The sequence below is a fragment of the Micrasema longulum genome, unplaced genomic scaffold, assembly GCF_059751315.1.
Source record: "Micrasema longulum isolate JH-2025_06_02 unplaced genomic scaffold, ASM5975131v1 h1tg000886l, whole genome shotgun sequence".
NCBI classification, from domain to species: domain Eukaryota; kingdom Metazoa; phylum Arthropoda; class Insecta; order Trichoptera; family Brachycentridae; genus Micrasema; species Micrasema longulum.
In genome coordinates, this window is record NW_028278077.1 from 434,945 (window position 1) to 457,755 (window position 22,811).

At 32.4% G+C, this 22,811-nt stretch overlaps 1 protein-coding gene across 1 annotated transcript in view; it reads right to left on the reverse strand.

Moving 5' to 3' along the window:
- LOC148278403 (ketimine reductase mu-crystallin-like) overlaps positions 1-22,811 on the reverse strand; it is a 41,299-nt gene that overhangs the window by 15,554 nt on the left and 2,934 nt on the right. The window contains exon 3 of the mRNA XM_088231440.1: positions 15,122-15,314. Within this exon, the coding sequence (XP_088087566.1) occupies positions 15,122-15,314 (193 nt within the window). The remainder of the gene's footprint in view (positions 1-15,121; positions 15,315-22,811) is intronic.

A 22,811-nucleotide genomic window follows, 5' to 3' on the forward strand; every position in this document is an offset into this window, starting at 1 on the left:
TCTCTGGTCTCAATCCTGGGATTGGCTGGCAGCAATTACATTCATTCTTCTCCTCCATTCCTCCCTGTCTTGTGCGGTTTTTTAAAGTCAGCATATGATGAGCAGCGCACGTCCTCTAATAGGTCCTCCGGGTACTCTCGGCGTGGGCCTCCCCTAAAATTTGTCCCCTCGGTCATCCCCTCCAATATGACATGCAGGAGGCCTTCTTGACGTATTACATGGCCGATCCATCTCGCTCGCCTTTCGGACAAGGCCCTGAGCAGGTGCCTTCCATCTTCGATTCTTTGGAGAACCTCCTCATTTGTAATGTGGTCTCTCCAGGAAATTCCTAGTAGTCTTCTATAGGACCACATCTCAAAAGCCTCTAGTCTCCGTTTATCTCTTTCGGATAGACACCATGTCTCGCAGCCATACATCAAGATACTCCATACATAGGTCTTGATTAGGAGTATTCTTAGTTTTAGGTCTATATTATTTGACTAAATTATTTTTGTCATTTTATTAAATGCAAGTCTAGCTTGATGTATACGGCTCTCGACCTCGCTCTTAGTAATATATATAACAACCATAAATGATTAAAATTGATCATAATTGGAAACGAGGAACTAAAATCCCAACTGTCCTTGCGCTCTGTAGTTGCAAGACGTGCTGGGATAGTTATTTATTGTACAGCGCCCTTGAGATGATTTTCATAAAAAAATCGCTGTATAAATTTTTAAAGTATATTTATAAAAATAATTACTGCGCTTCCAGACTTCGTATTATATTTTGTTAGTTTTCAAATTTCTCAAGAAATTTCCTAATTATGTTTGATTGATGATGATAATTGAATTGTATTTTTATTTTACTTATATATTTTACGATTGTTTAGTAGGGTAGGCATTGCTTATTTGTCTTTACAGAACGTACCCAACTGGTAAATACTATAAATAATAGTATTAGCATCTTTCCTTAACAATAATGTCATATCTCGATACAATATCGCAACCCCAAAGCTATTTTAGTACAACTTCGGTCGTGGGTTTATGGAGCAGATAGGGCAAATTTGAATATATTAAGTCGTTTAGCAAAGTTCTCTTCCTACCTTTAATAATAGTTTCAAACGAGAACGACTACATTTTCAACAAAATCACATGTAATATTATAAGTTTGAATGAATGTGTTGATTCTCGACGATAATGCTTTTGACAGCATTATAAAGTTTACTCTAGACTAAATTTGTTGCAACAGAGAGAGAGAGAGAGATTTTTGTAAAGGAAATATAGAAATCTAGGCGATTACAGGGCTCATGACCTGTCATTGTCTGATTTAAGCGGCTACTTTAGACACTGCGTAACATTCACTATTCACATATTACAACAGAGATGAAGACTTCAATTCTTTCATCTGTTGATAATTAAATATATGATTTAATTAGATAAATCTCACTCGCATAAATAAAGGTTTCAGCTCTTTTACTTCACAAACATCAACAGATGAAAGAATTGAAGGAATATAGATGTTAGAATATGGGCAGAATGGTGAATGTTACACAGTGTGTAAAGTGGCCACTTAAACCAGCCATTGACAGGTCATAAGCCCTGTAGATGCCTAGACTTCTATATTATCTTCTTTTAAATGTTCTTCATATCTGTTGTAATATGTTAATATAAACAGCTCCCCAGAGAGTTGAATACAGTCCTTGTCTACAAAAATTTAGACAAACTCAAAATGTTGTTGATTCACTATTCAGCCTATGTTCAAACATCCATATTCCTTCAAATTTCCTTGGCTATTTTCTCTTAGATTTGTTTTTTTAAGACAAAGTTTTTTTGGAACGAGATTTAAATAAAGGTTTAATAAGGACAAATTTTCACAGGTCAAAAATGATATGTTTTTTATTCGTATTTTCTCCAGTACCTATATCATGATGCGTAATATTTGATAACTTTGTAAATATTTATGATGTTTTATTTCAAAATATTGTTTTTTTTAAATAAAGTTGTGATTGAGGCATTGAGGGAGAGTACGTTAGAGATAACGTGTATATTTGTTGATTGCACGCTCTTTTCTGCCCTAGATTTTGATTAAATCACTTGGCAAAAAAAAAAACAAAAATGTATGTAGAAAGTAAATTCGTTTAAATAGCGTGACTGTCAGAGAGTCTCTCAGGACTCTATAACAGCTGCAGGCGTTGGTGGGTGTTTTCCTTCAAAGGTCAAAAATGACTCCTTCGCATATTGACAATTGAAATATTAGAAAAAATAGTTCGGCAATTTCATAACAATGCATATTAATAAAATAAAGAAATGTTATCACTATCCCCAAATGCATTGTTTGACAATCTTTTATATTACTTCATACTTGTTGAAATATAAAAAATGTTAATAAGATCATTCGATTGTAAATTTATATAAGATAATTGTAAGTAGGTGTCCAGGTGGATAAATAAAACATTGATGTGTGTGGAATTGAACCAGAGTTCTAGACGACTGTTTTCGACTGTTTTTGACTGGATTGCTGCTTTAGAAGATAAAACCGCCTTATTGTGTAGTGATTAGCTCATTTGCCCTCCTCTCTTGAGGTCCGGGATCGATTCCTGGCAGGTGGACGTGAAATATTGATACTATACGTGGGTCAAAATTTATTATTACATTGTTTCTGGATGGCACCTGGGCGTAGAATTGATCACCTTTTTTTTATTTACTTAGACCCCTGTATTGAATAGCCTTACGTGTCATGCACAAGGCAAAGGTACCATGAAAAATTCGTTATTGTTTATCTTGGAAACGAGATGTTCGATCACTGATTTTGGTTTATTACCTTTATGAGTCTAATCACCATTGTTGCAAAGTCCAAGAACAATGGTGCGTGATAATTACTTTTAACGACAATGTGAATATGTGTTAAGGATATTCCATTTTTCCTGCATTTTGCTTCAAGATTATGCTGTTGTAAATTAAAAAACGGGCACTGAAATAACAGATGTTCGATACTCTGTAAAGAAATATCATCGCATGGACAATAGTCATTTCTTAATTTAAACATGTATAGGTAACTTCTCATAGCTCCGTGTCTAGTAAAGATTCCTTTGCGGTCTCCCCACTTTCCTTTTATTTCGTTGGCTCTCCAATTCAGTATCTGCAGGTCCACCTATCAACCTCTTGCCTCTCCACATGACCACTCAATGCCATTTTTGTCTTTCCACTCTTTTTGCGACATCGGTCATCTTTGTACGGCGTCTCAACTCCTTATTTTTTATTCTGTCTCCTCAATATTTGTCTTTCCATAGACCATAACAAATGTTTGTTATTGAAGGCTACTTTGTCTGATTTCGAACTTCAATGTTAGTTATGAAATCAAAACACATTATACCAAATAATCTCCTCAGGCACTTTTAAATTGTAATATTCTTTCGGCCCGGACACGTAAAAAGGTCAAACAAAAATATATTGTGTCATTTCTCTCACGCCCTTTGGGAAAGGGTATAAAAAATAACTTCAAATGTGAATCTTTAATCCGATCGAAATGAATTATTATTCAGCTCAAGTCGAGAGTAAAAGGCAAACATCGATTTAAGTCCTTTGTGTTTTTGGTACTAAAATAACTCGGCTCCATGGATACAAAAAGGATTGAATTAATGGCGTCACAGGGGGATTGTTTATGTTTTTGTACAATCCAATTACGAATGTTATCAAACTTTTTTATTTATCAAAAATTTTGTAATTAAATTTATGCAAAGTTAATCCAAAAATTATATTTTTTTTGAAAAACGAATCATGACAGAATGGTTGATGTTATACGGTGTGTAAAGATATAGTAAAATCAGACAATGATGGGTCGTAATCCATGTAAACGCTCTCATTTTCGTGTCATGATTTTAAGTGATTGTTATTCGTCCGTGTAAATAAATATTTTCACCGAGAATTTATAATAGTTAATAAAATAATTTTCACTCAAATGTTTATAAATTTGTATAAATCACTTTAATTTAGAGTTATACTTCGACCGGTTTCGAGGTTACTACCTCATCGTCAGGAATTAAACTAACGTATAATTTTAATTTATTTCAACAGAGAGGGAAAACATTTTTGAGAGAGGAATATAGAAGTCTAGACATTTACAGGGCTTATGACCTGTCATTGGCTGGTTTAGGTGGCCACTTTACACGCTGTGTAACATTTACAGATTAAATAATTAAAGGAATATAGATGTTTGAATATAGGCAGAATGGGGAATGTGACACAGTGTGTAAAATGGTCACTTAAACCAGCCAATGAAAGTTTATAAGCCCTGTAAATGCCAGACTTCCATATTTCCCTCTCAAAAATGTTTTCCCTTTCTGTTGAAATAAATTTAAATATGAACAACTCCCTAGAGAGGAAATCCAGCCAGTCTGCAAGCATTTGGACATACTCAAACATTGTTAACTTATAATTACTCGCGTTGCTATTTATACAATAAAATATTGTATGAAAGAGCCATGTTGAGACAAATGCTTTTGATAACAATAATATTTTGATAATAATAAAATAAAATAATTAATGAGAGTTACTGAAAGAGATATTGCGGCAGAGAATAAGGTAATATTGGTAATATTGTAACATCTTCATATGCCAGATTTAAATTTTAAGCATTTATGATCGCAAATCTAATTTGTTAAATATTCAGAGTGGTTATCTGGAGAAGCAATAAATTGTATGAAATCGAAGGAAATAAAATAAAATGTAGTCAAACCGAGATAAATCAATCCGGTCCGCTCCCAGAACGTGAGATACTTAAAATGCAACTCAGTTACACTGAAATCCCTTATTCGCTATCATTGTTAGACGGTAATTTTTACGGGGGATTATTCATCCCCTGACATGAATAACGGGGGCTCTATATCAGATATAGAGCCTTCTGTCGATATGTGATTCTGTCGGTGCGGGCCAAGCCGCGGACGTCAAAATCGCACAAAAAATCGCGGGCGCCTTTTCAGATTCTTTGTAGCGTACCATACTCGGATTCACGAAATCTGGCGGCTAACAACCCTTTACTAATTACAGTCCTTCTAAGAACTCGGTAGAAATTAAATCGGTCATTTAAGAAATCCCGCAATTCAGGTTTTTAGGGGAATTGACTGATTTGAAACGCACCTCGTTCCGCTAAGAAACCAAAGTTTTATTAATAATCGAAAATACGCTATTAGCCACCTTTTTTATATAAATTTGATATATTTAGGATAAGAGTGAGATGAGAAAAAGGATGCTGAATTTAACAACCTCAAATATCGTCATCACTTTCTTCTTAGGAAACATTTATATATTCTAAATATACTAAAAAAGGTCAGTTTGTATGTTTCCAACAAATAAATTATAACGAAATCTCGTGCACTGTTTTACACACCCAGAAACCGTAAAAATGCAAGTCAAAAATCACCCATTAATATGGTAATTCGCTTTCGAAATACTGCTTCTGCGGAAAACGTGGATCTTTTTTCCAGCAATGTAGCAGCTATCTGCTTTCTATTCATTAACTTCTAATTTATATTTAGTCTGCATTAGGTTATAAGTTGAACAATCCGTAATGTTATGCGGAATACAATTATTAATAATAAATAAGTAAATAAACATTTCATTCTAATTTTTATTTTTAAAACAGTTTTTCTCTGATTTCTAAAATGATAAGGTTGACTGACTAATGAGGTTTCTCAAATGACCTATTCAATTTTGAAGTTAAAGGTTAATAATTCAATTTTTAGACGATCTCATAAAATACAAACAATTTTGTTTACAAAAATGTAAATATTTAATAAAAAAAAGAGGGATGCATCCTTTATTTACACACATTAGAGTTTTACTAGGGCTAACTGTGCTCTGCAAAATATAATACAAATGTTCATGGAAGCAGAGAGAGAGGGGAGGAAAGTAAAATTGGAGCTATACAATATCTTTTCCCTTTTAAGTACTTTTTATTTAATATTTATATTTTCATATATATTTTTTTTAGAATTCGATTATTGTTTCCCCTCTCCTCCTGCATTTATGATAAATTCATGTGAAATCTGTAATTGGTCTTACTTTTTTTAATTGTTCTTTATTACTTTGTATTTATATAAGGACTTTTTTTTTTTTAAAGAAATATTTGATTTACCCAAATATTTAATTTTGAGGGCAGTTGAGTTATAAATAACTCACTCTTAGAAAATGGAATTAAGTTGGGGTAGAGTGGGATTCAAACCACAGACCTTTGGTCCGTAAGTCGGAGACACTAGCCACAGGACCACAACCCGATTAAATTTATATGATATGATTTCCTTAATAAATAAAATGCACATCTTAGGTTGTGTGGTTAGCCAGATATTAAAAAGTCATTACATCTGGCCATGTACATGTATTATTTATCATTTGTCAAAGTAAAAAATATTCTAACTGCTGCGGTTATTCACTTTTTTCACAAAAGTGATATTACAGTTTTGTGTGAATTAATGGAACAAGCGTAATTTTTGACATTTTTTACGTATAGCAACACTCATATGTCAAGTTGACAGTTGTTTAGCGCCAAAAAATATGACTTACAGTTCATTAATCCTTTGGGATTGGATATTGGTGTTTGTTGGTGTACTATCTATTGTTTTTTTTTACATTTTCTCAATAAAAGACAACTTTTACAAATTGCTTGCATATTAAACAGTGTTTTTGAGTTGGTTTAAATCATGAATACCACGCCGAGGAAAAGGGGAAAGATTATAACCTTAAGTAAATATACATCAATGAATCAGAAGGAGATTGTGGTGCAAAAAAAATAAAAAAATAATAATAATAATTCTCAATTTAAAATGAATTACCAAGCAACATAACAACTTGATATATAGTAAATATTTTAAATAAATCAAAGGTTTCACGGATTAGAAACAGGCAATTAAAATTGTTTCTATTCATAACTTTTTTTTTTTAAGTTTTTAACCAGTAGCAAAAAAAATCCCAGAACATTTTTTTTTCATTTTTCTGGATGTTGATATATATATTTTTTGATTTCCTTACATATCCTTTCTTTACCACTTACTGATAAGCCTCTAAAAGTATTATTTGATCACTTCAATAAAAAATTAAGTTACTTACTTATTTTAACGAAAATTTTCTTTAGTTTGGAATCTTCCACACACAATTTATATAAAACAACTAGATACCATACAAAATCGATTCCTAAAACTCACACCACCTACACATAACATAGTAACCAACTAAACGCAATTTTACTGGAGGGTTTTAAGATATTTTTGTCAAGCGTAAATCTAAATATATTTATATGTTTATTTTTATACTTTTTTACAAAATACAGAAACAGAAACTCAAAACGTTTTACGATTTTTGTAAAATGAATTCTAAAAAAATACTAGGAAAGTATTTTATAAATTACAAACGATGGAATTCTCCGTAAGAGACGTAAAGTAAAATATCTTATTAATGACATATACGACATTTTACATCGGGATTATGTATGTGAAGTATGCAATACGATTATTATATGATACTCACAAGCGATGTTTATAATCGGAATAAGCCCTTTTGATTATAAAAGTGATTATTCTGCTTACGATAAGATAGATTTGGAAAAATAGGGATGAAAGTATGCTGAATGCTGTCGAAATGCGATCTCTCAGGCGAATTTGTGGTAAAACTATGTACGATAGATGCACAAATGTTGAGATTCGTACATTATGCATATGTATTATCGACAAAATCAAGAAAGGGGCTCTGCGCTGGTATGGACATGTAGAGCTAATGGACAGCGAAAGAACGGCTGAGAATATTTACAATGCGAATGTTGATAGATGCAGAAATAGAGGAAGACCGAGAAAGACATGGCATAACCAAATTTAACAAATACTTGAAGATGGACATGTAAAAAGTCGGAATAATCGGCGTGCGTGGATGCGAAGATGTATGAATGTAGATGAAGTGAGATCTGTATACTCATGAACAGGCCATGACTATTTTTACTGTTATTGTGAAAACAAAATATTTTTTTTTTTTAAATATAGAGTGACGTGGCGTTTTATCCTCTCTGCCCATCCCTATGAGGAAACGGTGTGATGGTAAGTTTCCTAGGCTAAATCTCTTTTTTGCACTCCAGTTAGCTGAATTCTTTTATTTTTTTCGCAAAAGCGGAATTCGTTCGAAAAAAATTTAAAAATCTCTTTTCAAGTAAATAAAACAATGCGCCCTTCGGACTACCGTCGTTGCAAAGATTACCTAAAAAATGTTTTAAAAGTCCTTGTATTTGAATTTTGTCTAGTTGTCCTAATTTTAATATGAAGGGAGGGTATAACTTCATTCAGCTTTTAATTTATCTCATGCATATGCTTGACTGATCAAATGCGTGGATGGAAAGTGTGGGTGGATGTTTAGCCCGAACCTTACCATTACACGTTTCTACATGTTTTATGTTTATTTATTTTTATGTTTTTTTTCCCTAAAAAAATATTAATAAATCGTTTATTGACAGACTGCGGGAATGCCATTTTCAACTTCAATCTGTCTCATAATTTTGATCCAAATTATTTTCTTTGCTGAAATATGTATGGCTGTATTATTATATAGCTCCAAGAGTATTCAACGTCTTGGATGAACATATTAAGTTCTTCGAAACAACGTCTATATTTAAGATGAAGATCCATAATTGGATTGTATCGAGGGGTAGAGACTTGGATTTTATTCCCATTTTAGTCATGAAAAATAAACAGTTTTTTTTATTTTTAATTTATAATCATTTTATGTACTTAAATTTTTTGAATATAATTTACAAAAAAATTATATTAGTTCGATGTTATGAACTAACTCAGTAAAGCACAGATAAACAAAATATTGCGTTTCTTGTTCCTTCAAAACTAAAGTTAGAAAAATGTTTTAAAATCATTATAACTATGTGTAACTATACAGATTACTTTTTTTTTCAATAATGGTTTTAGCTTTTTACCTTCAGAAATCTTGCAGGTAACTAACTAACTAACTAACCATCACGCCATTTCACATGACCACTTTCAAGAATTTGTTGTACTTGATCGTGCCATGTCTTTCTCGGCCTTCCTCGACTTCTACAACCAGACACATTCGCATCATAAATCTTTTTAGCCGTTCTTTCATCATTCATTCGCTCCACATGACCGAACCATCGCAAAAGACCTTTCTTAATTTTGTCGATAATGCTTAACTCAGCCTTGCATTCTGCTCTAATTTCGACATTAGGGCACCTATCATACATTGTTTTTCCGCACATTCGCCTGAGGGATCGCATTTCAACAGCATTCAGTCTACTTTCGTCCCTTTTTTTCCAACTCCATGCTTCGCTTCCATACATTAGGGTTGGTACCAGAACTCCATTATGAACTGCTAATTTAGCCTCTTGCGATAGACACTTATTTGCTACGACAGACTTTAAGGCACCATTAACTCTGTTACCGGCACTAACCCTCCTTTCAATATCCTTGTCCATATTTCCATCTCTAGTAAACATACTACCCAGATATACAAATTCTTCGACCTGTTTCAAACTATCTCCATTTACTACAATCTTACATTCTGTCATAGTTACATTTCTTGCAGGTGGAATAATTAAAATGGTTTTTATAAGTCTTTCACTGCCAATTGTTTTTTTAATGATACATCTGATAAAAGGTGACGAAAAATAAAGTGTGGGACGTGCAAAGAGCCTTTATCAGTAGACGTGGATGCACGGATAAAATTTTTGCACTGCAAATGCTAACGGAGAAGTTTTTGGCAAAAAGTCAGAAACTGTTCTGCGCATTTGTCGATTTGCAAAAAACGTATGATAAAGTAGATAGAATGGAAATGTGGGGCGTGTTGGAAAAGTATGGAGTAAACAATAAACTTTTACGTGCAGTATCGTCTCTATAAGGAGAGTCCAGCGTGTGGAAGAGTTAATGGGGGTATCACATCTTGGTTTGCGATCTCAAAAGGCGTGAAACAGGGATGTGTAATGTCACCATAGTTGTTTAATCTACACATGGACAACTGTATGAAAGAGATAGAATGTATGCGTATTGGAGCAAAAATTAATAATTTTCAGTAAACTGCTTGTTGTATGCTGATGATGCAGTTCTGTTAGCAAGCAGCAAGGGTGATTTGCAACAAATAGTCTCTAGAATGTATGATGTATGCCTGTAGGCGAATTGGCGATGAATGAAAGCAAGTCAAAAGTGATGATATTTGAAAAGGGAAGTGAGGTTACTGAAAGATGTTAAAAGGAGAGTGAATGCGGATAACAAAATAAACGGAGTACTTAGCACAGTAATTGCTAATAAAAATATGTCAGTCGAAGCTAAACTGGCAGTGCACAACGGAGTTTTAGTCCAAACACTTATGTTTGGAAGTGAAACATGGAACTGGCAGAGTAAGCATGAAAGCCAAGTGAACGCGGTTGAAATGCGATCTCTTAGACAAATGTGTGGAAAATCAATGTATGACAGAGTTACAAATGATGAAATCAGGCTAGAGTGTAAATCTGAGTCAAGTATAATTGATAAGATTAAGAAAGGGTCTCTGAGATGGTTTGGTCAAGTAGAACGAATGGACGACAAATGAATGGTAAAACATGTATATATGGCAAAAATGAACAGTAACATGAGACGAGAACGACCAAGGAAGACGTGGCATGATCAGATAAACCAAAATCTTAAGTCTGGTCATGTCAAAAGCAGACAGAACCGAAGGGCATGTATGACAAGATGCATGAATGTAGAAGAAGCTAGGAATGTATGCCAGAATAGACGTGTGTGGTAGTCCATTCTCTCTGCCTACCCTTTGGGGAAATGACGTGATGGTAGTAGTAGTAGTAGTAATGATACAGTTAAGTTATTGGAATAAATAAGAAACCTCGCTTACATTTTCTCGCTAGGTACAAGATTCTCAGAAATAATGGTTAACATGAAGAAATTTAATACGCACATATTATTATAAGATTAAAGCAGAGATAAATTCATAACCTAAACGAATTTTCAAATGTTAAATTACAACCACGAAACCTTCATAGTTGTTATTTTACTTTTTTTTTTTATTCGTTTATTTTTCCACACACATATTATTTACACAGAAATATAATTACAGAAATACACTTTAGAAAAATACATCTAAAAAATTAAGCTATAACATGAATTGGAAAAAATGCCCATAAAGACTACAGCGTCTGAGCGTGGGCCATTCCTTTTTAATTATCAAAAAGTTTATAGCACACATTTATGATGTGACATGACCATAAAGAAAAGAAAAGAAAAGAAAAGAAAAGAAAAGAAAAGGAAAGAAAGAAAAGAAAAGAAAAGAAAAGAAAAGAAAAGAAAAGAAAAGAAAAGAAAAGAAAAGAAAAGAAAAGAAAAGAAAAGAAAAATAAAAGAAATTAACATATGCTAAAATTACAAAAATACTATTTATTTACAATATGCATTTATTTTCAATTTTTTTTATTTTTTAAGAATGTGTCTATCTGCTCTTTCCATGCTAATCCAAGACCTCAAACCTACTTTAAACTGTACCAGTGATATAATGTCTTGTAGTTTCTCGGTTAGAAGATTGAAGGATCTTGGACCAACATGTAAGGAGTGCCTCTGTGTGAACTTAGTTCTGCATCCTGGAACTGACAGTACACTATCGGATCTATTACTAATACAATTAAAATTAAAAGTTAACAATTCCCTATTCAAGTAAACATATTTCAGGCACTAAAATAAATATAATTTTCTTAAACTAAGATATAACATATTTGAGAAATTACAAATTCATTTAAGTAATAAAATTAAACTGCCATCTTAATTTTGCGGTTAATTGGGTTTAAGACCATGTATAGTCGTCGCCAGATAAGAATGCCTACGATCACGTTGTGACCGTAGAGTAAAATATACCACATTGGATTAATTATATGGTCGAAGTGCAGTAAATAAATCTAGAGTGATCTAGAAGAAATATCAATGGGATAGTGACTCACGGATCAGGGGTCTGAGGTTCGAACCCCACTCTACCCCAACTTGATTTCCATTTTCTAATAGTGAGATATTTAAAACTCGTTGAAAGTGGACACTAAAATTGAAATATTTGGGTAAATTATAAGAACGCTAATATTTTTTTTTTTTAAATAATAAATCTTCTATGAAAAAAATATTTACGCTCCTTATTTTTTTTCTACTTAATATATTGAAGATTTTAACAGCTACAAATATGCTCTTTGCAAAGATCTAAGTTTCGCTAAAAACCACACATATATCTTTATTCAGTCTATCAAAGACACACATAAAAATTACTTTTTATATTTATAGATTCTATTTACAAAATATCTAAAGGAAGAAGTTTGACTAGAAATAATAAAAGTATAAATGTGGCAGAAGAGCCATAGATAAATACGTATTTGTCGATGTTGCCACTTTTTAATTCGTCTTTGTAATTAAATTGTCGAAGGGTTTTCAAGAATAACATTGTGGCAATTGAGATGCCTACTCGACCATTGTCAAGTGGGTGAATGAATGTCACATCTTTCCAGATCCTGGTCCGTTTTCCACACAAAGAACTGTATTATTTACCCGCCCAGACACAGAATAAACTAAATAAAATGGAGGGTTACTTAGATGATCTTTTCTCTCACAAGGATAAATAAAAATAACGCAAGGCCGCTTAAAACATTTTGGGTGAAATTTAAATAGTGACCGACCAAGGACCGACCGAAACAAGATTTTCATCAAAAACCAAATTTCCGTATCTGTTATTTTTTTTTAGTCAAAAGCCACTTCAAAACGTTAAAAGTTAATCGTGTTTATTTGTTAACCTTTTAAATTCATAAAAATAAGTGCAAAATAAAATACACAATGAAAAAAAAGGCATAAATTTAATGAATAAATTTTCTTACTCAGAGCACTTTTTAATTCATTGTTATGTTATTTATTTATTTTAAAGAAACAAACAGTCGATAATGATAAAATAACATTAAAAAAATACGGTTCAAGGACAGACAAGCGAAGTTTCTAAATTAAAATCATACATATTAAATTGTGGTACAGCAAAATGGTTTTTTTACGTGAATTTGTATGAGAGTGCGTATGTGGGAGTAAGTGTTTAGGTGTGAATAAGTGTAAGCATCATAAAATAGTAAGTGGGATCGTATCGCAGCCAGAAAGAATCAGTCTTAATTCAATTTTAAATAAATTAAAGGGCGTGTTTAATATATCAAGAGATGAAAAAAAAGCATTATACCTAGAGCAAGAACGATAAAGGAAAGAGAGTTGTGCATAGTTAGTGTTACAGACTGGCAGATGGAATAAATACTTATTTCTTGTCACGCAAAAGTGGATATTCAGATTAATTTTGGAGAGTAGGTTGAAAGAGTCTACTTTATTATTTAATTATTTATATAAATAGTATAATTCAGATAAAGTGCGTCTATTTTCAAAGGTAAAAAATCCATTTTATTTAGCAGATTGGCTGTAAGTGCAAAGGCTTTTATTGTTTTTATTTATTTTGTTTATTTAATTCACAAAATACACAATTTTATCATAGAGCTCAATTATATGTTTTTATGTCCCGACTTGTTAGAAAATTCCTTGTTGAGTCGGGACTCTTCTATATATAAATCAAACACATTTGCTTACATATTAAACAATTTACAAAATAATAATAGAAAAATATAAAAAATAAAAATATATTACGTGTCAAAAAATGGAAAGCAGAAATGTTACATGGCAATATATAGTAAATAATTTATAGTAATCTAGGTATTTTAAAAACTTTCGTTGAACATTTTCAATCCTTTCTATGTTTGTTATGCACTGTGGTATGTTATACGTTTAACTTATAATTAACAGTTCTTCAATGTACCTACGCTATAAGAAATTTGACTTAAGCTAGGGTTTCCTAGGACAGCGGTGCCCGTATATTAACGGCCGTAGTGAACGGTGATGCAGTGGACAGCCGTCGTAAAGGTGACTAGAGTGTGGTTTTCTAGGAAAACGGTGTTATCAACACCATTTAACACCGTTTTCCTAGGAAACCACTCTCTAATCACCTTTACGACGGCTGTCCACTGCATCACCGTTCACTACGGCCGTTAAAATACGGGCACCGCTGTCCTAGGAAACCCTAGCTTTAGGAAAGCCAAAATAAACTAAAGGTCACAGGTCACAGGTTACGCGACCGAGTCACGAGTCATAAGATGCATCCGAGTACAGCCGAACGTAATCCGACACATCCCGACCGCAGATTTCGGCCGAGTCGATGTTTTGGCCAATTTTCGGCCGAAACCGAAACTGCAGATGAAACTCGTTTTACTGGCCAAAATTTAAGCCGAAACTTTGGTAGGTCTTAAAATGTGTACACAATTACTGGTGGAATTTATCGCCTAAGATTTCATAAAGTCTTGAATAAGCAATTAAACACTATCATCTTTTTTAATTCCCAAAAATAACGGATGGAATATTTTTTTTAAATACAGATATTTGATATAAAATACTGTGTTTCTGGATGTTTTTACAAAGCATTTTTTCATTGTTCCTGGACTTGCACATTCTTAAAATTGATCACCTCACGATTGTATAACAGGTGATCGAAATACACTGGATTTTCGGGTTTTTACTGCAGTGCCCTATGCACTTATATGTGCGCATAAAGAAATGATAATGATGATACAAAAACAATTGTTTAAATATACGGAAAGTGTCGCGGACTCCGGATCAGGAGGTTCGAGGTTCAAACGCCGCTCTAGCACAACTTGTTTATCATTTTCTAACACGGTTATTTACAAAATGTAAATATTTTAGGGAACCATATCATCATCATCATTCCTTTTCCACCCTGAATGGTGCGTTGGAAACTCCATTGGTTCACCAATCAATGCGTATCTTGATCGTTTTTGTTACACAAAGGTTAGACGATTAGTCTTACGCTTCAGGTGCGAATCCAAAAACTATGAAATATTATTATTTAAAAATACCTCTTTAAATTAAAAAAATATAAGGTCGACCATGTCGGTAATCGTACCCGAGATGTTTTGCATGGTAAGCAAACGTGTTGACCATCACACCACTAGACGTACAAAACGAGGTGGAGTAAACCATTAGAACGCACTTTTAAAAAAAAACAAAATAATAAATTAATAAACGTCTTACCTAAGATCAAAGCATCTGCCTTTACCCAATCGTCCATCACCAAGATCTGAGCAGCGGAAGTAGCAGTGATGATGACGTCAGCACCCTGGACACACTCCTGAGGAGAGGAACACAGGAGCGCATGCGCCGCCATCCCCTTTAGTTCTGCAACCAATGCCTGGGCACGCCCTGTCGTTCTATTCCAAATTCGAACCTGAAAACAGTACGAATATATCGAAAATAATCATTAATTCAGCTTGTTTTAAAGAAAGTTATAAAAAAACATCATCCAACCGACGAATAATAAAAACACACCTTATTTTTGCACTATTTACATCTAATACACTCTTATATAGCAAATATTGCATTCACCTCAATAATTAAAACTAATATTAACAAATTACAACAGGGATGGAGAATACCTTAAATAAGGGAATATGGAAGTCTAGGCATTTGCAGGGCTTATGACCTGTCATTGGCTGGTTTAAGTGGGCACTTTACACACTGTAACATTCACCATTTTGCCTATGTTTTAACATCCATATTTCTTCAATTCTTCCATTTGTTGATTTTAGTGAAGTTAAAGAGTTTCAGCTTTTTAATTTCACTAAAATCAACAAAAGGAATAATTGAAAAAATATGGATGTTTAAACATAGGCAAAATGGTAAATGTTACACAGTGTGTAAAGTGGCCACTTAAACCAGCCAATGACAGGTCATAAGCCTTGAAAATGCTTAGACTTTCATATTCCCTTATTTAAGGTACTCTCTATCCCTATTGTAATTTGTTAATCCTTTTGAACATTTTACGAACATTTGGACAAACTCAAATATTGTATTAAAACTAATATATATTCAATCGCAATACACATTGATTTACATTATAGCAATTAGCTTTAAGATTCTTTACCACACTCAAAAAAGATCTCTGAAATTTATTATTTTTAATCACTGAACGACGACTATTAATTTTGGAGATCCAAAATTGAAAGTACCACATTATTAGATGGATGTCTGCAAATGAATGAGTTCCAAATAAGGTACTGAATAACGAAATGCGTTTCGAACAACCTCTATTTCATTGGACGAATCCATCTTCTTTGTAATTTTAATCATTGAATATTCTAGTCACGTAGATTTGTTTGAAAAAAATTCATTCATCTTATTCATAATTGTATTTAAAATATTTTCGAGTTTAACAAATATAATTATGATAACTTTAGATTGGCAGAATAGTTTTGTGAACGTCATTATATTATTAAATAAATTTTGTGAACGCCATTAGCGCGTGTTTTTGTTTTCTTGAATATTAATTTATTTAACTTTTTCTAAATAATGTTATTTGTATATTGGAGGGCAATAATGCCAAATGGCAATTTCTTCCAACCAACCAATACAATAATTTTTTTATTTTTATAGTTCAAGTTACAGAACATATTCAATAAAAAAAGATTAAAAAGCTAAAGATATATTAAAATAGAAATAAACGTAATTGTTCATAAATTACCTTAAATCAAAACTATTAGTGAATGGGGAAAAGGAAAAAAGAGGAAAGGGGAAAGGAGGAGAGATTAAGGAAGAGGAAGGAGATATTTCTTCAGACGTGATTTAAACGGAGATAATGTAGTAACATCTTTGATGATGGATGGGAGATGATTCCACAGTCGAGCCGCATGGACACTATATGAACATAACACAACAGAGATGAAGAACATTTTAGAGAAGGTAATGTAGAACTCTAGGCATCTACAGGGCTTATGACCTGACAATGGCTGGTTTAAGTGGCCACTTTACACACTGTGTAACATTCACCATTCTGCCCATATTTGAACATCTGTATTCCTTCAATTCTTTTATCCGTTGATGTTTATTTATGCGGGTAAGATTCATCTAATTGAATTATTTCTTTATTTATATTAAATTGGCACCTTAACCAGCCATTGACAGGTCATAAGCCCTGTAGATGCCTAGACTTCTATATTACCTTCTCTAAAATGTTATTCATCTCTGTTGTAATATGATGATGTTAACAGCTCCCCAGGGAATTGAATCCAGTCCTTGTCTACAAAAATTTGGACAAACTTAAAATATTGACACTATATGAATGAGGAATTGTGGATGGGTATTTAGAGAGTACCTTGAGAATTAAAACGAAGAGATAAACTATGAACTGAAAAGCGTTGAAATTTGTTACGCAGGTATATAGGAGCGTTAGGACCATGAAGTACATTGAACAGAAGTGAGAGGGAGTGATAGTCTCTCCGCTGTCTAATTTTGAGCCATTTCAGTTGCCTACGATAATCAGAAATGTGATCATATTTTCTAAGACCAAAAGTGTACCTTATGCACGTATTCTGAAGTCGTATTAAATATTATTATCCAATGTAAATCTGTACGAGGTCTTATTAAATATTCCTCTTTTTAATTTTTTTATGGAAACTGATTCGTGCTAATTGACTTAACTAGTGGATGTATTTTGAAAGGGAGGCGTGAGAAACTTGTTCCGTCAACTTTTGAATATTAAACTTTTCTACTAGAATTTAAAAATAATTTTATTTTTATCCCATGTTGAAATATTCGTTGACGAACATCTCTCCCACTCCATGACGTCACCAAATATAAAAGAACAGAGTAAAATTATAAATTAGGACATTGAGTGTTGTAACGAATAATTTATGTAAGTACTTCGTCACATGGTTTTTGGTACCGGTTACACTCACCTGTTCTCTGTGGTGCGGTATTCGAGTGGTTTGTGACAACGAACGATCTTTTGTCCGTGCATTTGATAAAGTAACAGGGCGGTGGGACACCGTCGGAGAATGGAAAAACCATTTTACTTTTGAACAAATGACTCGCTTTCAGGTAAAGACTTTAAAGCGTATCTCATCTGTTGTAAACCAACGTTGTAACATCCCTCTAATTATTTGTGTATTCATGCAGGGTACTTTTTTTCATTTACCTTTGACCTACAAATTTTGATATGGCTCTGCGATGAACAATAAACCTTTCCAGCGGGCACGAGATGTCTATCTGTTGTTATGTGGAAATATAATATGTTGTCAAAAGGAACAGACCTGCTTCTATTGATCAAGACAATGTTTTTTTTCAAGCCGATTTTGTCTCGTATAAATTTGTCTCATAAACTAGACCACATAACGTAAAACTTAATTGAGGTGTGAACGCGACAAATATCTCTAGGATTTATGAAGCTACAAATGTGATCTTCTCATTAGTTTCCTTGTGATCCCGAGAATTTATATCAACTTTACCTAAGCATTTCGTAACTGAGATGTCATCATTCCACGTGAAATAACTGTTTGCAAATTATTGAACTCAGTATTCATATGACGCAGTGAATTGCCCGGTTGCGAACCAACGCGCGAAAGTTGGATTTCAATTTTGCTGGTCAACGTGTCAAATAATAACTAAAATACATTTAATTCTATATTTTTCATACAAACGTTATAATTTCTTATCATTTGAGATACAGTTTGATTGTATAAATTATCACGAGAAAAAATTTGTCATATTTATTGAATTTTTGTGAAATTCTCCACTTGATTTTTGAAATATTTTTTTTTAAATACTCGTGAGATTAGAATGTTAGGGAATTTGATGCAGGTTGATTAATGATTTTATTTAATAAACAAATGTTAATCAAAAAAAGCTTTTTATTTTAATGTTTGTCTTGTTGCGCAATTTCACATGTGGTAACAGAGCATGTTTTGTCTAAGACTGGTTTTGTCCCTTATTTCACTTGCCTAATCTGGTAGGCGGATGAGAAAGCATGGGTGGATGCTTTGCCACCGAAATTCTTCATCGCAGAGCGATTTTATGAATACATATTTCAATACTGTTCTGTCACTATCTCGCAATGCGAAAAAGACCACTGCACGTGAGACTGATTGTACCAAACTAAAATCGACAAACAGAATTTAAAAAATAATTTAAAAATGGTATTATTTAAAAGTTTATTATGTAGGCATACTTCGTTTTTTTCAAAAAATAATTATCATGTTCGTATACTTTACGACCGAAGACGACTAAATAAAATTAATTGGCGGCTAGATAAAACTAGGCGCTTTTAAGAGTTTTTGGAATGTTCTAGCTCAGAAGGCAATTTTGTAATTGCAAATGGCAATATAGATATTGCCAATGGTAGATGTTTATATTGCGTAAAAAACATTGCTTTATTTCCATAATCCAGGGAGAAAATAAGGGAATACGTTTCTTTAAAAAGCCAGACCGCGTGGGTAAGATGGTTCTTAAGGTCTGACGGTGCAACTGAATATGGATCTGAATTGTTATGCTTATAATTTAAATAACTTTTCTGATTAATTCAAAAATAAATAATAATATCAAACAAATTTCTCACATCTATAACCTGCTTCCCATTATGTTTATATATTATTTTTATTTGTCTTTAGTTTTTTAAGTTATTTCGTTTCAAGTTCTTCGTTCGTTATTGAAATAAAGTAATAAAGTCCATTAAGAACATATGTTCTAAATGGACTTTATCCGTAAATTTATGTACATAAAAAAATAATACAATTAGACTTTGTTGATCAACAAACTAAATAAAAAATACATATATATAAAAAAAAATAGCAGCCAAACAAGTAAAGTACGTGTTGGATACTCAAACATTCCTTGTTTTGTTTGGTGAGTCGTAAATCAGAGTAAATTTTAAATGAAACAAAACAAAAGCCCTCGTGTAAGGAAAAAGCTGTTTGTAAATGTATTTATAAATAACAGAACGATTCTCGTATTCTGTAAAATATATGTTTCTAGAATCCACTGTAGACTGCCAACTTCAATTATTCTAACGAAAGCTGAGACTTTTTAAACTATCATCCTAGTTGCCGAATTCTCTTAGGGCTTTACTTATAAACCTGGTTTAAAATTACGCCTAGGCATAGTGATATAATAAGGATGGTAAAGTAAACCTTCTTAATTAGAAACCTCGCAAAAAGTTATACCCAGCATAGAGCTGGGGCAGCGACCATGGAAACTTATTTCACGTTTATACCCGCGTTTAACGTCGTATAACACTAGAATAAGTGAGGATAACTACGAGCTGCCATTCGTCACGTTTATCAGTAGTAAAATGAATTGCATTTATCTTGAACTTAAACAATTCAGAAAACACACTATCTTTTTAGAGATTTGAAAGTGAAATATCGTTTATGAGTATAAAAATGATAGTTAAATTTACATAACATTCAGATAAATTTTATTTAGCATCTGTTTTGAAAATGATCCTTGTAATATTTTGCAGTATTTTATACATAATATATTTATTATATTACATTTTTAAATGTATTTAAAGAAAATATATGTGTCTAAATATTTATCAATGGCATATTTCATTTCGGTATGTAATTTTTTTTATGACAAATGTCAATTTGTGCGAGGTGTAATATCTATGAATCGTCTTACTTCAATTATTTACATTGAATAGTCTCTTTCAAAAGTCTATGACGCCTAGAAAAAATAGATTATTTACAGTTTGTTCTTTTAGAAAAAATTCCAAGTCTTGAACACCATAATATTAACATTATCAGTAAATAAACATCATTATCGTTTTTAAGTTGACCAGGATTTTATAAGTTACGCTTGACATTTGTTTCGTTCGTTTTGTTTTACGAATACGAATAACGTATTAGTATTAGTAACTGCACATGCACACGCAGCTTGTTCATAAATGTACTCAGAAATGTTGCATGGTCAAAAAATAAACGATGAAATAAGCTTAGTATAGTTATACTAGGTCGTAAATATTTTTATAAGTAACCTTTTTCTTATTTCGGGTTTATCTTGGTATAAGAAAATCTAGGTAAAAATCTGGCTAAAAGTAAGCCCCCAAGTATATATATATTATGATATAGACATTTTTAAAACAACAATTATTCATTTAAAAACCTTCTGAAATACGTTGTTTATTGCTAATTACTAAAGTCGATTAAAAAAAAATTGTCCCTTAAATTTATGAAATAATTTTACAAACTCTTTAAAGCTATTATTTTAATGTAATGGTAAAGGTGAAATTGTATTTTAGTATTTGCATGTTAGTGTAGTGAGTCTCCTGACGAAGAGACGGGTACGTCTCGAAGGCGGTGGACATAAAAAGTCAGTAAGCGGTTACATACAAAAACACAAAGACAATTTAAACAAATACACACTAATACCATCTTCAGGGTAAACTGTGTGTGTTTTGTAGAAAACAGAAACACATACTTTTTTCTACAAAACACACAATTAACCCTGAAGATGACTCCTGCAATGGTGGCCGCAACGTCGGAACAAATCCAACACACACGGTATCATCCAGAAAAGAAACATATCATTAACAGTGAACGTGCAAACCTTCTCAACTATCCCGCTTAAGGGTTTGTAGGTTAATATTAGCGTGGTTTAGCAAAAAACCCACCAAAATACATTATTAAGTACTCAAAGTTGGAATAAATATAACCTTTTTTAGAATATTTGAGTTTGTCTAAATGCCTGTAGACAAAAGACTGGATTTCACCCCCTCGGGAGTCGTTAAGATTAACAAATTACAACAGGAATGGAGAATACGTTAAAGAATGTAATATTGTTAATCTTAACAACTCTCGAGGGAGTTAAATCCAGTCTTTTATCTACAGGCATTTGGACAAACTCAAATATTGTAGTAAAACCAACTGGTCCAAAAAGAAGTTTAAAAATTCGAAAAATTGTTTTCAGGCGTTGCCTAGTATGTGAAATAATTTAGTCAAATGAATCTCTTCACAACAATGAAGGTTCTAGCTCTTTAACTCCTTTAAAATCAACAAATTGAAGAAATATGGATTCTTCAAACATAGGCAAAATAGTGAATGTTACGCGGTGTGTTAAATGGCCACTTAAACTAGTCATTGACAGGTCTGTAAATGCCTAGACTTCCATATAACCTTCTTATTTCTTCGTATTCTCCATCCCTGTTGTAATTTGTTAATAATAACCTATTTTGTTATATTTTGTATGTATGGGAAAGTATAATATAATTTTGTTTACATAATAATAACTTGATGTTTAATGCATAAGTACAACATGTACGTGTACGGGTACATAAGGTTATAAAAGCAACGTCGGAAGATTTCTCGCTTCGTCTAGAGTCATCTCAAGTAAATGTTTTAAGAAATTCAATCAAAAACAAATAACATGAATGTACTAAAGACATTATTATTCCTACAGTAAACGGTTTGACTACCGCCCTGATAAATTTAACCAGAAAACCTACCTCCATTTTTACATAATTTTACATATTTTGGTTCCAAGCTCCGTATACAAAGTTAAACATTACATTTTCCTAGAGGGATTCTATGAATTGTTTAAATAACGCCTTCAGGCATATATTATACTTATTTCACAGTTTAAAAATGTACCGAGGTTGTTTGTTTCAGCTAAAAAAATAGATTCTCATAATTAATTTATAAAATATGTAAATTTTAATTCTATTCACATCTTTAATAAATTAAAATTTTAATTTAAAATTAAATTAAATGGTAAAGGTTAGATATACGTCATTCAAAAGAAAATTTTATTTTCTACTATATATTGTATTTGGTTTTACGATGCATACATTATTTTATTTGATTACATGGAATGTCATGGATACGAAATTGGGCATTTTCGACACCTCTTCTGGTCGCGTTCATTCGAGCGAATAAAACTGCCAAAGCTGATCGTG